At 44.6% G+C, this 16,392-nt stretch overlaps 1 protein-coding gene across 1 annotated transcript; it reads right to left on the bottom strand.

Moving 5' to 3' along the window:
• Window positions 1–716: 716 nt before the first annotated feature.
• LOC310781419 (tubulin alpha chain) lies at window positions 717–15,911 on the bottom strand. The gene is made up of 4 exons (XM_083642042.1): window positions 15,792–15,911; window positions 3,042–3,264; window positions 2,392–2,540; window positions 717–2,229 (listed from the first exon to the last, which is right to left on the bottom strand). The coding sequence occupies exons 1-4, from the start codon at window positions 15,792–15,794 to the stop codon at window positions 1,255–1,257; spliced, it is 1,350 nt and encodes a 449-aa protein (XP_083498168.1). The 5' UTR covers window positions 15,795–15,911; the 3' UTR covers window positions 717–1,254.
• Between the last annotated feature and the right edge of the window lie 481 nt (window positions 15,912–16,392).

Below are 16,392 nucleotides of genomic sequence, written 5' to 3'. Positions count from 1 at the left end.
GAATATTTGTATGTATAGCTTTGCTCATGTGGTTTTATATTTGATTATGTTTCTTTTTGGGTAGGTCCTCTGGAGTGTATTCTAGTGACTTTCTGTAGTGACTTTCTAGTCAATACATTTGTATGTATAGCTTTACTCTTGTAGTTTTTTATATTTGATTATGTTTCTATCTGGGTATGTCCATTTGGGTTGTGTTTTGGTGTAGGAGTCGCCTGTGGACAGGTGTTGAAAATTAGCGTTCCGCTATAAACACTTAACACTGTGCATACATGTATGTTACATCTCCAATGCTCTGTAATGTCCATATCAAATAAACTTAACCTAACCTAATCCTGGTAAATTGGTGAGAGCTGGCTCCACAAGTTGGATTTGGTTGCCCCCTAGTGGATAAACTCTAAAACTACACATACTTGGGCACTGGGCAGTTTTCAAACATGAGTAGTTAAACAATTAGATGAGTGGAGTTTGGTCTAGTAGTGAATAGTGATACACATTAATAATATGTGTCAGGTGCTAGATAAACTGATCCACATGAGCTGATCAAGACTAACTTCCTGCAATGTCACAGCATCTTGTGATAGAATTTGAACCAACAATGTGTAAAATAAGTCACATTCTTATGATGAACAGAGTGAGAGGGAGTAGAATTTGCTGCACCATTTTCAGGCTGTGAGGTTCATAGAGAATACAGAGATTGTGATAGATTTTTGGGGACATTTTATTAAGCAACAACACAGAGGGATCAACAATATAAACAAGACTAAGGCCAAAACCTGGTACTGTATGGCTGGACTGTGTTCCGGCCGACCACATGTTCTGGCTGACCACCCAATGGTGTAACTTCATCACTCAATTCAGTCGGTCATTGACAGACGGTCACATTTATAGGGCTGGCCCCGCTGTTGTGGTCCAGCCAAAAACTAGCAAGTTGTTGTACAATGGTTTAGCTTTTTGATCAAACTGAAATTATAAACTGAAAGTAAAAACTAGCAGGTTATTTATTGTACAACGGTTTTGCTTTTTGATAAAAGTGAAATTAGTCAATGACAATATGAGAAGATGACATGAAGTAGAAATTCAACAATACAGTAATTAGTTGCAAACCTTTTTACGTGAGGCCAGGATTTTGACATTGAAGTAAAATAATAAAAATAACAAAAACATTTCTTAAATGTGTCGCTAACAACCAAAGTGTTTTGCTATAAACAGATCAGCTTCATTTCTGAAAGCAACAACCAGCAATGCTGAGCCCATCTAATATTCCTCTCCCTCCTCATCCTCCTCAAATGAGTCGATGCCCACCTCTTCATAATCCTTCTCCAGGGCGGCCATGTCTTCTCTGGCCTCTGAGAACTCTCCTTCCTCCATGCCCTCCCCAACATACCAGTGGACAAAGGCCCTCTTGGCGTACATGAGGTCAAACTTGTGGTCCAGACGAGCCCAGGCCTCAGCGATGGCTGTGGTGTTGCTCAGCATGCACACAGCCCTCTGCACCTTGGCCAGGTCTCCCCCAGGAACCACCGTAGGAGGCTGGTAGTTGATGCCCACCTTGAAGCCTGTGGGACACCAGTCCACAAACTGGATGCTCCTCTTGGTCTTGATGGTACCGATCGCAACGTTGACATCTTTGGGGACCACGTCACCACGGTACAGCAGACAGCATGCCATGTATTTACCGTGACGAGGATCACACTTCACCATCTGATTGGCTGGTTCAAAGCAGGCGTTGGTGATCTCGCCCACCGACAGCTGCTCGTGGTAGGCTTTCTCAGCAGAGATGACCGGGGCATAGGTGGCCAGAGGGAAGTGGATACGGGGGTAGGGCACCAGGTTGGTCTGGAACTCTGTCAGGTCAACGTTCAGGGCTCCATCAAAGCGAAGTGAGGCGGTGATAGAGGAGACTATCTGGCTGATTAGGCGGTTGAGGTTTGTGTAAGATGGGCGCTCAATGTCAAGGTTTCTGCGGCAGATATCATAGATTGCCTCATTGTCCACCATGAAGGCACAGTCAGAGTGCTCCAGGGTGGTGTGGGTGGTCAGGATGGAGTTGTAGGGCTCCACTACAGCTGTGGATACCTGAGGGGCTGGATAGATGGCGAACTCCAGCTTGGACTTCTTGCCAAAGTCGACAGAGAGCCTCTCCATCAGCAGTGATGTGAAACCAGAGCCGGTGCCTCCGCCGAAAGAATGGAAGACCAGGAAACCCTGGAGACCGGTGCACTGGTCAGCCTATGGAGACAGAGAAACAATGATACCAGTGTTTTCAATCCATGATTTAGGTCTTATGGTGAGTTTGATGATGACAGAAAAGCAATATTGCAATATATTTCACAAATATCAAGTAGCACAACAGTAGTAAACCTCTGAAGATTACCACCCCTATTGCCTCACCAGTTTGCGGATCCTATCGAGGACCGAGTCAATGATCTCCTTGCCAATGGTGTAGTGTCCTCGGGCGTAATTATTGGCTGCATCCTCCTTTCCTGAGATCAGCTGCTCGGGGTGGAAGAGCTGGCGGTACATTCCTGTACGCACTTCATCTGGGAAAAATAAAATACAAAAGCAGAAGGATGAGACAACTCATTCATCGTGGGAGAAAGCATTGATATATAATATAACAGTATTATTATTATAACAGTATTATTGCACAGGCTCACTGGACCCTGAAGTGCAAGTTGAGTGGTGTAGTAACAAGTGGAAGGGGATGGTTGAACTTTAAACAATACATTGACATTATAAAGTAAGCCTCCTATTGAAAAATATACATTTGAGTGTTCTCGCCGTTTTTCAGGGCCCCATCAAATTCAGGCAAAACCTTGAGGATACCTTCAAAAATATACACTGGTCTTTAATTCAAAACAAAAGCTTGTTTCCAAATTCAATTAAAACATGTTTTCACCTCAAAACAGTGTACAGTTTGAATATGACCAGTAGGGAGGGCTGGATGAATGGCTGTTTTCACATAAAATCTCTAGTTAGCGGTGTTTGTAGTTTGCCATCTACAAGACAAGCTCCACTACATACAAGATGAAACTACTTGCCAATGACAGTGGGTTCCAAATCAACGAAGATGGCTCTGGGGACATATTTTCCCGACCCGGTCTCACTGAAGAAGGTGGTGAAGGAGTCGTCATGGCCTCCTATAGGCTGGCGGTTGGGCATCTGGCCGTCCGGCTGGATGCCATGCTCCAGACAGTACAGCTCCCAGCAGGTGTTCCCCATCTGGACACCAGCCTGGCCCACATGAACGGAGATGCACTCACGCTGCAAGAGAGGAGGGGAAACGGTAAACAAACACAAGGGCAGAGGAAGAGGACAGGGGAAGAGGAAGAGGACAGGGGAAGAGGAAGAGGACAGGGGCAGAGGAAGAGGACAGGGGAAGAGGAAGAGGACATGGGCAGAGGAAGAGGACAGGGGAAGAGGAAGAGGACACGGGCAGAGGCACACCCCCCAATCACCATCAACGGCACAGTGGTGGAAAGGGTGGAGTACCTGGGAGTCAATATCCACCAGGACCTGACATGGGCCAACCACACCGCCACTGTTGTCAAAAAGGCCCAACAGCGACTACACGGACTCAGGCGCCTGAAGAAATTCGGGCTAAGGCCAAAAATCCTCAGGGACTTCTACAGAGGCACCATTGAAAGCCTGCTGACTGGCTGCTTCACCACCTGGTACGGGAACTGCACCACCATGGACCGCAGGGCGCTAAGAAGGGTGAGGTGCACGGCCCAGCACGTAACAGGATGTGAGCTGCCAGAACTGCAAGATCTGTACAACCAGCGGTGCCTCAGGAGGTCCATGAAGATCATCAAAGACACAAACCATCCCCACAACAGTCTGTTCTCCCTGCTACCCTCAGGGAGGAGATACAGGGTCCCAAGAGCACGCACAAATCGCTTGAGGGACAGTTTCTTCTCGCAGGCCACGAGACTCCTTAACATATACAAATAGTGTAGAAGCCGTACTGTACCGCACTGCAGCTGCTACCATCACGTATGACTAATGTTCAATAGTATGTTTAATTAGGTATATGCTATTTGCACCTAACAGAATGTTAGTATGTTTAATTATTTGTTTTTTATTTTTTGCACTATGTTGTAACGGAGTCTACAGCACAAGAATTTCACACATGATACTTGTACTACGGAGTGACAATAAAAATCTTGAATCTTGAAAGGAAGAGGACAGGGAAAGAGGAAGAGGACAGGGGAAGAGGAAGAGGACAGGGGCAGAGGACAGGGGCAGAGAAAGAGGACAGGGGAAGAGGACAGGGGCAGAGGAAGAGGACAGGGGAAGAGGACAGGGGAAGAGGACAGGGGTAGAGGAAGAGGACAGAGGAAGAGGACAGAGGCAGAGGACAGGGGCAGAGGAAGAGGACAGAGGCAGAGGAAGAGGACAGGGGAAGAGGAAGAGGACAGGGGAAGAGGAAGAGGACAGGGGCAGAGGAAGAGGACAGGGGCAGAGGAAGAGGACAGGGGCAGAGGACAGAGGAAGAGGACAGGGGCAGAGGACAGAGCCATGAGGTGAAGGAGAGAAGAAAGGGTAACGTTAGAGGCATGATAAATGCAGTAGACAAGATGTCGCCTTTTTCTTTGAAGGTTATGAAAGGCACAACCTCTTTAAATAAATGACTGACAATTAATTAAGATTTTATACATTCCAGTTACAATCGTAGTACCCCAAATCATAATTTTGCATCTTTGCCACTAGGTGGAAGCAGAGAGTTAGGAGAAAGAGTTGAGGGCATGAGAGGAAATCTCGAGAGAGATTTGCTGCAGCTGTCACTGGTTCTCATGTGATGATGTGCAGTGAGGACAGACAAGAAGGGCTAAAATGGAGGGCGAGTTCAGAGCAGATCTGTGCATTTTACATTCAAACCATTAACATGACCAATTAAAGGCGTACTGACAGTTGTGTAACTTCTCAAAACATAGAGCTATCTTATGTAATGGTAGCCTATATCTAAAAGAAACATAGGCGTAAAGGATTATGGTTTGCTAAGTAACTAGTAAAAGTGCATTTTACTCAATTCTATTTGTTACTTGTGTGGTTTGAAATGGAGGGTAAAACTCAAAACTCATGCATTACATTTACAGCCCCTGAAAAAAGTGTCAAATAATTTACTTGCCAGTTGCCACCATAGATTTATAGTCATTAACAAGAGAATGGAAGGGTCAACCCAAGATGGAATTTGGTAGAAATAGCCAAGTAGGGATTTGAAAGTTCAGGTTTTAGAAAGACAAACTGTATAAAAATGTACACATTTTTACAAAATGACAAGCAATTCTGATCAAGTGACAAGTGGACACTTTTGGACTCTGAACACTTTTTCATATTTATTTCATCTTATTCTATTTTAACATTTTATTACAGTACTTCTACTTTATTACCTTTCTTATTTTTACTGTTGGCCTTATTTGCCTTTATATACACTGTTTACATACGGTAGTTTGCAACAATTTAACTGTTGCCTTATTGCCCTATTTACCTGCTGCACCTCGTCTGTAATGGAACAGAATGACAATAACAAATCTTGAATCTCTTGAATCTTGAATCAAACTAGCTGGTGGTCAAACTTTACATGTAATTATTGTATTTGCATTATCCTCCCTCTACACAAAGACAATATTTGCCTAAAGATATGACTGACTGGCTATGCAAAAACAGCATGAGTAGGCCAGACCGGTTTGGAGAGATGTTGCCACTCTAGCATTTAAGCTTTGCTTCTATTCTTGTAGGCTACTTGTCTTCATGCTGTTGATCTGCTGCTATGCTTATAATGCTTAACTCTCAACAGGACTACCAAGGTTAAATGAATAAAATATAGGCTAGTATCAACAGCTTTGTTAATCCATTCACCTGGTCCTTGAGTATCACTGATCACAAGAGCCTGACTGACCTGAATTTACTGCCTTATGAAGGGCATTGATAGCCAAGCGTAGCTATCAAAACCAACCAATCATTTCTACTCCAACATGATTTAAATTACAGATTACATCACTGATTTCCAGGTATCTAAATATGTTATCTGTTCCGTTTTCTTTCTCTTTTCTATAAAATGACAAATTGTAAAAGTATCTTATGTTATCTACTCTGTCGCTTGATTCATTTCTGTCACTCAATGAACGTCCACATTCTATGGATAGTTTGTGACCTTCAGTAGCTACTTTAGCCAGTAGCCATGTTAGCATTGGATGATCTTCAGAAAGGTCATGTCACCTATCTAGCTTCCCTGTGCTTCTTGGTGGCCTACAATGAGCCAATATTGACATGTCAAATAATATTCTGCCCCGGTACCACCCAAAATCCAGAATTCTGTGTAATCCTGCTTTAAACCGAAATTCACTCAGTTCCAGAAAGGAAAAGATTGAATTGCAGGAGACCTTGTTTTCCTCAAAATAATTGTTTGTTTGTTTGTTTGTGGTCTGTATTCTATACTCTGTACCCTACATACAGTTGGCCCCATATTAAAAAGGGAGTGGTCGAAAATGATCTATGTGCAGCTGAACTTAATGCTAAAACAGAAAACGCATCATAAATCAGTAAATCGAGACACAGTATGTCCGCAGGGCGTGCAGAGATAGAGGGAAGCTGAAAGACAACCATTCTCTGCATACCAACCAAACAAGGTCAACATTACTGTCGCTTAGCTCTGCACTCCTTTACTGACCAATATGTGTGTGTAATTAGGACAGCTCCTGCCCCACTGGTGCCTCCCAGCATCAGCTGCTACAGCTCCACAAGCTTTTAGACCTTCAACACCAACAGTAGCCTACATCCTACAGCTCCAAAAGCTTTTAGACCATCAACACCAACAGTAGCCTACATCCTACAGCTCCAAAAGCTTTTAGACCCTCAACACCAACAGTAGCCTACATCCTACAGCTCCACAAGCTTTTAGACCTTCAACACCAACAGTAGCCTACATCCTACAGCTCCGAAAGCTTTTAGACCCTCAACACCAACAGTAGCCTACATCCTACAGCTCCGAAAGCTTTTAGACCCTCAACACCAACAGTAGCCTACATCCTACAGCTCCAAAAGCTTTTAGACCAGGGGTGTCAGACTCATATTAGGTCGAGGGCCGGATTTGTTCAACTGAGACCTCATGGGGGCCGGATTTTTTTTTTACTAAAATCAATTCGACTCATTTAGCCTACCCATTTACTTCACAAAATAAATACTGCTCTTTCCATTTATCTTGAAACTGCCTGCATTCCGTGTCAACCTTTCTCTTTTTCGACAGCATCTGGTTGATTCCTTTGTTTTTTGGTAGGTAGCCGAATGCGCGATTCAATTCCAGCGTGGCATCATGGCGGCTTTGTTTATACCTGATGACCTACTGACATACTTCCTTGTAGTGCAGGTTAATTAACTTATGAATGAACTCTTAGCTTGCTTATTAGCCACACGTAGTTCATGATAATGGGGTGCGAATTTAATAACAATAATAATTAAAAAAAATAAAATAATAATAATAATAATAATAATAATAATAATAATAATAATAATAATAATAATAATAATAATAATAATCCAAAACATCCCGCGGCCGGATGAAACCTGCCCGTGGGCCGGATCCGGCCCGCGGGCCGTATCTCTGACATCCCTGTTTTAGACCATCAACACCAACAGTAGCCTACATCCTACAGCTCCGAAAGCTTTTAGACCCTCAACACCAACAGTAGCCTACAGCTCCAAAAGCTTTTAGACCCTCAACACCAACAATAGCCTACATCCTACAGCTCCAAAAGCTTTTAGACCATCAACACCAACAGTAGCCTACAGTACATCCTACAGCTCCAAAAGCTTTTAGACCATCAACAGTAGCCTACATCCTACATCTCCAAAAGCTTTTAGAGTAGACCATCAACAGTAGCCTACATCCTACAGCTCCAAAAGCTTTTAGACCATCAACACCAACAGTAGCCTACAGTACATCCTACAGCTCCAAAAGCTTTTAGACCATCAACAGTAGCCTACATCCTACAGCTCCAAAAGCTTTTAGACCATCAACACCAACAGTAGCCTACATCCTACAGCTCCAAAAGCTTTTAGACCATCAACAGTAGCCTACATCCTACATCTCCAAAAGCTTTTAGAGTAGACCATCAACAGTAGCCTACATCCTACAGCTCCAAAAGCTTTTAGACCATCAACACCAACAGTAGCCTACAGTACATCCTACAGCTCCAAAAGCTTTTAGACCATCAACAGTAGCCTACATCCTACAGCTCCAAAAGCTTTTAGACCATCAACAGTAGGCTACATCCTACAGCTCCAAAAGCTTTTAGACCATCAACAGTAGCCTACATCCTTACCCTGCACACCTATGAGTGGAGCTTTAATGCTGCATTGTTTGGAAAATTGATTACTTCTGGTTTCATTCATTCAACCATTTCATGTTCAGCTTGTTCATACGCAACAAGGCAATGGTGGGGATCTTGTCATTCCACTCTGCCTATAGACGGGTTTCTTGTATACAAACATTAGTTGGTGCGTGCGCGCGCAGGGGCAGAGGATGACGAGAAACGCACCGAGCTGATCGCCCATTGGTTCAACACAGGTGCATCACAAACCCACAGTTAAGTGTAGAAACTTCAATTTTATTCCAAGCTGTCACTCTACATTTTACATAAATACCACCTGCAATGCCTACTGTACATTAACAATAAAATAAGTAATCTGAAGGGCTGGGTCATTTGAGCAGTTTGTGTGGGTGGCGCTAATGCATGTTTTAATTTGTTTACAAACCGCTGTTAAACAAAACTGTAGAAGAAGAAAAGCAGCAGTGAGTGTGCTGCGGGGGTGTTTGACTTGTTGACGCCTCACCTGACTGCGCTCGGCTGCTCTCGTCTGCTTTCCAGGCGAGGCAGCAGTCAACTCAAACGAGTGTGTGGAGCATTATGTCCAATGTGTGGAGCGGCTTTCTACCCTGGCGATGCGCGCGCATCTATGTGATGACGTTGCACAGAAACCAGTCTATAGTTCTCTATAGTTTACATGTAGGAAGGGAATTTCATCATTCATAACAAGGGAGATACCACCCCTGACAATGACACCCATCTGACAATGTATCAATATTAGCAGGGTGTTTAGGCACCACATCATTCCTTACACAAGCGTTTCTTAAATTGTGGGTCACAAACCGAATTTAGGCTACGGTCATTCACACAGCAAACCTTAGTGCTTGAATCAGATTTTTCTGACTCAGCCCAGCAAACATTTTCACGTATAACGACCGTCTGCTGCACGTCAAACCACTACATCTAGTCAGGGTCTAAATATATATCCGGAATGGAAATCGTAGCAACGTAATTCGTCTACCTTCCCACAACGTTGAAATATGCCGCTCCCACAACGGCTATATTCAGATATTCAGATACAAATCTGCACAGTGTGCATGCAGCAGCGTTGCATTATAGCTACTGTATGTCCAGATTCAACGGTAAAAAAGTCGTCAGAGAGGTCCAGTAACGAGTCCGGAAATCATCGATGCTAACAGCCCTGGTTCTTCACAGTTTTCGCCTATGGGAGTTTTGAATGGGTTTTTGGCGCGATGCTTCTAATAAGCTCTCTGGGCAACGCTGGCTTAATCAAACGTGAACCAGATGGTAGTAACATCATCTTCACACATGAAGACCACTTTTATGAGTTTTGAAGCTTTTATGTGCCGTTAAAAGGGTGGCTAGCTAGCAAACGGCTAAATGGGACTACACTGTTGAGTCGATGGGGATATATACGTCAATAACGTCATCACTCAAAGGACGAACACGGAAATTCTCTTTCCCTCACCTGGTTCAGCCCCGTTCAGCCCGGGGTAATCAGTGCACACATCAACAAAAGTCCAGGTTGAGTGCTGACGTGACGTGGAAGCCTATGCGACAGTGTGTAGTTCTGGATTAGCTTAGCACGAGCTTTTTACTTCTAGGGCTCGCATTTACGCTTCAAAACTCATGAAAGTGGTCCTCATGTGTGAAGATTATCCCGCTGAACCTTGGTTCGCATTTGATTAAACTTGCGTTGCCCACAGACCTTATTTGAAGCATCGCGCCAAAAACCCATTCAAAAATCCCATAGACAGAAACAGTGAAGAACCAGGAAGTTCGGGACTTCCGCATTCAGCCTACAAAAATACGTCATCCCTGGACCTCTCTATTGCACGTGGAGTGCATGTCACACTGTGACTATCTGATCACACAACAGGTAAATTGTCAATCAAATGTCATTTTGTTCAACAAAAACACAAAAGACACCTACATGTGGTGTTTTCATAGCAATGTGAGATCAATATTTTTTGTTTTGAAGTGACAGTCTAAACGTTACTTTGGAGGAACGTGGAGAGAACGTCAGACTTTCTGGGTAGATGCCAAACCACAATTCTATCGTCTGGTGACGTCGCGGTCAAGACTATGTTTGCTGGGAGGTCAGTCTTTTTCATGACCAGTGTGTGAACAGTACAAGTCACATTGAAAGTGACTTTTTTGAAGACGACCTGGGCTACTTTCAAATGTAAAAACATCAGATTCGAATCTGATGTTTTGGAATGTGACTCCGGTGTGAACAGACATCTGGCATTTGTCACTATTCTGCGCTGGTGGGAGGAGGGAGGACCAAGCGGGCAGATTGTGATTACAAACATGGAGGACAGCTGCGAGGGAGCTAATCAGTGGAGGGACAGTCAGGTTTTAGACCTTATACTGTAAGTATTAGCAAGAAGTAGCAGCTATTGCTCCACAGAAAGCCATCATTAAAATGTTCCCTCTCTTTCTCCTCCTCCTCGCTATCGTCTGCTCCCGTATTCGCTGGCTTCCACTGCTCCCACCATCAAAGACATGTACAGTATGTTAGGGTTGATACTCCTGTCAGTGCCGCTGAACTGGAGTTGGTCCCCGGGCACTGCACTGCGGCTGCCCACTGCTCCTAGTTCTAGGAAGGTTCCTAGTAGAGCATGGGTCAAATGCAGAGGATGAATTTACCCATGGGGATAAATAAAGGATAACTTAACAATAACTTGTAAATGAAAAACAACAGATGTAACAACATCGTCGGCTACCGCCATATTTACTGCCGTCTTCTTCCGGGTTTACGTAGAACAGCAGTGTGCTGCGTGTGACGTTATTGTTGTTCTTCTGCGCATGGGGGTCACTTCAGGTCCGCGATCTGTTCACACTGGATGGAGTCTGATATGGGCCACTTTTAAAAAGTGTGTGAACAGCCACACAAAAAATCTGACCTGATCAAAAAATCAGATTCGAGCACTAAGGTTTGCTGTGAGAACGCAGCCTTAGTCACCTGAGCCTGGTGCAGCATCAAATGACAATAGCGTTTCCATTAGCATAGGACCAAAGGCAAGAGACTAGATGTTTGGATTATCGATTGAAATAAGCAGCACTGTTTTTACATCCCCCCCCCACCACCATTTTTCTCACCATCTGTAGCCTACTTTGCCAATTCCCCCTGCTATCCCGCGCCACCCTCTCTGCCAATCTTGGGAGAGCCGTAGACTAGCACATGCTTCCTCCGATACATGTGCATTGTGCAGTCACCAGCTGCTTCTTTTCACCTGAAAGCGAGGAGTTTCACCGGCAGGATGCAGTGCGTGGGGGGATCACACTATTCTCCCCAGTTCCCCTCCCCCCAAACAGGTGCAGACCAGAGGAGGCACTAGTGCAGCGACCACGGCACATACCCCTAATGCAGCTTCCTACACAAAGAGCCAATTGTGCCTGTATGGACGCCCGACCAGGCCGGAGGTCTCTGCCACTTCACAGCCACTGCTGGGGTTTGAGGGGGCGTCTAGGGGGGTGAATGATTGAATGAGTGACAGGTCGTAGCACCAATGAGAGAGCGGTTCGAAAAATGGGCTGCGCCTCCCGTGCCGCCACTGATCGCAAAGTCGTTACCGATTGGTGAAGACTGAATCCACCACTGGCCAATCACTAGCCAAGTGAACGGTTCACTTCCGACCCCAGCTGGCTGAGGGGAAGCGTCCCAGACCCAGAGAGAGATCTGCAGCATGCAGTAACGTAGCGTGTCAGCGTAAGAACTCTCATGGGTCTGTCGTTGAGACTAGGCCGGAGGTAAGTAACATGGGGCTCGAACCAGCGACCCTCGTAAGCAGGGAATCTACAGTACAGCTGCAGCAGGTCCTACACAGACAAAATAAACAACCACCGTTAAAACCACCCCCTCAGTCTTTACCCTGTGTACAAAGACGGCAACAAATTCTAGACCTCCCACCAAGCAACCTCAGTTCATATCCACCCCCCCCCCCCCCCCCCCCTTACTGTCTCTCAGAGAATGATGGACCTCAGGAGGTGCTGGTGGGTGAGGTGAGGGGTGAGGGTGAGGGGTGAGGAGGTGCTGGTGGGTGAGGTGAGGGGTGAGGGTGAGGGGTGAGGAGGTGCTGGTGGGTGAGGGGAAAGGGGACCATAGATTGGGAAGTTTGAATAAAGGCAGGATGGGTAGATATTGGGATAATGGAGAGCCTGTATCTGTACTGTAGCTTACTTCATAGCATACAGTAGTTCCTTCTACAAAATAAATCAAAGTCATCATGGGATGCGAGAGGCAGCATGCGATAGACAATGCTCACAAACAGTGACAATGTGACTAACAGTTTGGTGTTCATACACCCTGCATTTGGCCTCGCTCCTGTGATGTCACTGCCCTCTCTTATTTTCCCCCTCAACAGAAAAGGTGACCCTGCCTACAGTGAGCCTAGATTGTCCGGGTTGCCAGGTCAGCAGACTTCTATGTAGCAGCTATTTTAGGGCGACGTCCCACATGCTAACCTGACACCAACGAGTGACAGCATTCCACACAGCAACAGTGCACTGGCGAGATGAATATTTAACCTACTATAGTGCAAACAATTTCATGTACCTAAACTTTAAAGTGCTTTTACAAGAACAACAGACATACCCAGTCCCAAAGTACAGCCATGTTCCTAGTTTACAGCAGCATGAAAATGTAACATTTTTCTGCTGAGGTTCTGAGGTAAACTGCAACATTAAATACATTTTAACAGTAGCATCACTGGTCTCTTTCCTATACGAGGGATGGCCTGCATTTATATAGCGCTTTTATCCAAAGCGCTTTACAGTCAGTAGGTACATTCACCCATTCATACACCGATGGCGGCAGGTTACCACGCAGGGTGCTGGCACACCGTCGGGAGCAATTTGGGGTTCAGTATCTTGCCCAAGGACACTACGACAGGCAGACTGCAGGAGGCGGGAATCGAACCACCGACCTCTTTTATCCAAAGCGATTAGTGGACGACCCGCTCTACCTCCTGAGCTACAGCCGCCCAAATGCTGCTCAGCCGAGCAGCATTTTGGTAAACAAACTGCGTCACTGGGTGGGTGGCAACGGCAATGGAACCCTATGGAGCCAGAGTTTGAGCGTCTGACTCTAGCCGGCTGACCGTGTTTACAATTTAAAAACTGCGACAGTTCACACAACTTTAACACGACATGCATATTTATACATCCAACTCTTGGGCTAATTCTGCTCTCACTCAGAATATCAAAATATAAGCGATGTGATGTATACTTTTTGAGATATTAACGTTTGTTTGGCACAACTCATACTAGTTAACTGCCGCATTTTTGGGGGGCAGTGACGTCACGCTGATTGGTCCTATTAAAACTCCATGGCTCAGCTCACTGGCACTCTGAAACTGTTGACTGCAGCTTCACTGTGAAGCCTTCCCCTGTCCCTAAAATCTACCAGGGTGTGTCTGCATAAGAGGGGGAGCAAGGGTGTGCCTCCAGGCTGCAACCACATGGACTTCCGAGAGGACAGTCTCATCTCGTGTGTGTGACTAAAACTATAATGACTAGAAATACTGTCATTCCTTGCTGGAGACAGAGAGCAATTTGTTAAAAGCTTCGTTTTTTGAAGGTCATGATACACGGGTTAGGGTTAGGGTATGCATGATACATGGTACTCATGATACACATGATACATGGGGGCAGAGAAGAGTCCTCACAGTCACAGTACATCCTGCCTCCAGGACAGACAAACACATAATATTGCAAAATGATGAGGTGATGACAAACAGTGTTTTGAGAGACCAACTGGCCTGTATCCAGACCATAATAGACTGTATAATAAATCCAGACTCCAGAGGACTAGGAGCTCGTGGCCCATGGTCAAATCTCTTAGCCCATGGCATCTGAGGCTTAAGTTTATACGGTCATGTGACGGTGACTTGTGATCCTGGGTCAGTCTCAGAAACTTACACAACATGAGCTCATTTTAATTTGAGAGAAGACGGCTATTTGACTAGGGCGTGTGTGTAGTAGGCAGGTGTGCTCAAAATGTGTACACAGTTTCAATAGGTTATATACGCCAGTGTTTTTTTCATGAGTGCTGACAACGCTAACAGGCTGTGTTTATATGTGCAGTGCAAACAAAACACAAGCTGGACTCGTAGCGTTGAAACATAACACTCAATACATGAGGTGTGTAAAACGTCAATGTTAAAACATGTGCGCAGGCGATCTGGCCACAATGCCTGCAGGCAATACAAAATACATGACTACAACACATTATATTTGTTCCATGCCAGATGATTTCGTAACTCTCATGGTTGTTTTAGAGGAACTTTTCTGGTGCTTCCACAAATGACAAGATTGATATGTTTTGATAAGCCTGCATGCCTAACTTTGCACGTGGAACTTCAGCTCCTACATGTCTAAAGGGAAGGGGGGGGGGGTCCTACATGTCTAAAGGGAAGGGGGGGGGGGGGGGGGGGGGGGGGGGTTATTTCAATCACCTCCACCTGTCATGATCCAATCAAGATGACATTCAAATATGAAGAAAGGTTATCTCTGGATTAGTTATTAGTTTCACTGCAAAGTCTACACCGTTATAAAAACAACTTTTAAATTGTTGTTGAGGTTAGAAGCCTATAGCCCACACAGTGACAGTCTATACTTCATCTGCAGAAAGCTGTATGTTGGTGGGTTTTAGAAGGGTCTTCACTCTCCATTGCTGAGACCTGAAAAAGCAGTTGTTCCTGCCCCCACAGAAATGCATGTCAACTCTTGACTCAAACTGAACTGACTGGTAAAACTGACTGACATAAATAAGACACACCTAAACTCCTTTCTGACACATTGCACACACTTCAGTCGACTTCATACCTGAATTGACAAGTAGGCTAGCTGTGCTGTAGGCTTACGGCTTTTCACCAATGTTATTAAAATCTGAGCTCACATTTAGCAGAGCATTTGAACCTATCCAACAAAAACAAAAACTACTAAACTCCTAAAATAAGTCACAGGATCTGTAATCCACATCAAACCTCCTTTGAGGTAAATCTCTTCAAAACATCTTTTCTCTCCTGATGTGCAGAACATGTAGGTTAATCTTCAACACCTGCTCATCCAGGCCACACGGGCCAAATATAGCTTTGCTTTGCCAGTCTCAAAGATCTATTTCTGATGCGTAAGGGCTCCAGCTTGCTGCTGCATTGCACCGTTTATCTGGCCCAGAGCGTATACATTTACAACACAACACTCACTGACGCAGATTGCTGCAGGTAGCCTATGCTATAGCTAAAATGATTACATTCAAACGGAGCTTATGAACAACAACAGCAACAACAACAATAATGATGATATTTAATAATAATAATAATACTAGTAGCCTAATAATAACAATAATAATAATCATTATTTATAGAGCACCTTCGCAGTCTCTATGTGCTTTACAAGATTGAAACAAGAGTGGAAATATTTTCTACAATTGATTAATCTGAAAAAGAAACTTACCATTGTGCTTTAAAAGTAGAAAAATCTTCTTTGATATAGAAAAAACAACAACTCAAGTTTGCCTTACAAATCGCGTAGCCTAAATTGTTTATAGCTTCTCACAGCGGCCGTCAATGTGGTCCGAGTGAGTAAGTAATGCCAGGTGTGCGAGAAGCTGTCTTGCTATATTTAATTCCAAACCACTCCCCCACACACACACACACACCCTCCCTCTCTGGCGTGAACGCGCACTGCAAGCGCGCCCACCACTGGAAACTGAAAGAAAGAAAGAAAGAAAGAAAGAAAGAAAGAAAGAAAGAAAGAAAGAAAGAAAGAAAGAAAGAAAGAAAGAAAGAAAGAAAGAAAGAAAGAAAGAAAGAAAGAAATGTATAATACATACATAGGCTACAACCTCATGCATCCTTCCTTTGTCATCATCATCAGTATATAAATGGGAGCTAGGGCTCTGTTTGTTTGATTGTTTATCTGTCTGTCTGTCTGTCTGTCTGTCTGTCCGTCCCATGCACTGAGCTAAATAAAAAGGGTCCCATGTCATAAATCCCACTGTGACATAATCAGTGATGTCATAAATCCCAGTGATGTGTGACATCATCAGCCAGAC

This window comes from Poromitra crassiceps (genome assembly GCF_964638095.1).
Source record: "Poromitra crassiceps genome assembly, chromosome: 8".
Taxonomy (NCBI): domain Eukaryota; kingdom Metazoa; phylum Chordata; class Actinopteri; order Beryciformes; family Melamphaidae; genus Poromitra; species Poromitra crassiceps.
Note: the sequence above shows the minus strand (reverse complement) of the source record. Positions and strands in the feature narration are given on the sequence as shown.

What these genes read in the sequence shown, in the direction of transcription:
- LOC310781419 (XM_083642042.1), bottom strand. An exon ending in TTTGGAACCCACTGTCATTG is followed by an intron (nt 2,541 to 3,041) that starts GCAAGTAGTTTC and finishes TATTTTTCCCAG; the next exon opens with ATGAAGTGCGTACAGGAATG. An exon ending in TCGATAGGATCCGCAAACTG is followed by an intron (nt 2,230 to 2,391) that starts GTGAGGCAATAG and finishes CTGTCTCCATAG; the next exon opens with GCTGACCAGTGCACCGGTCT.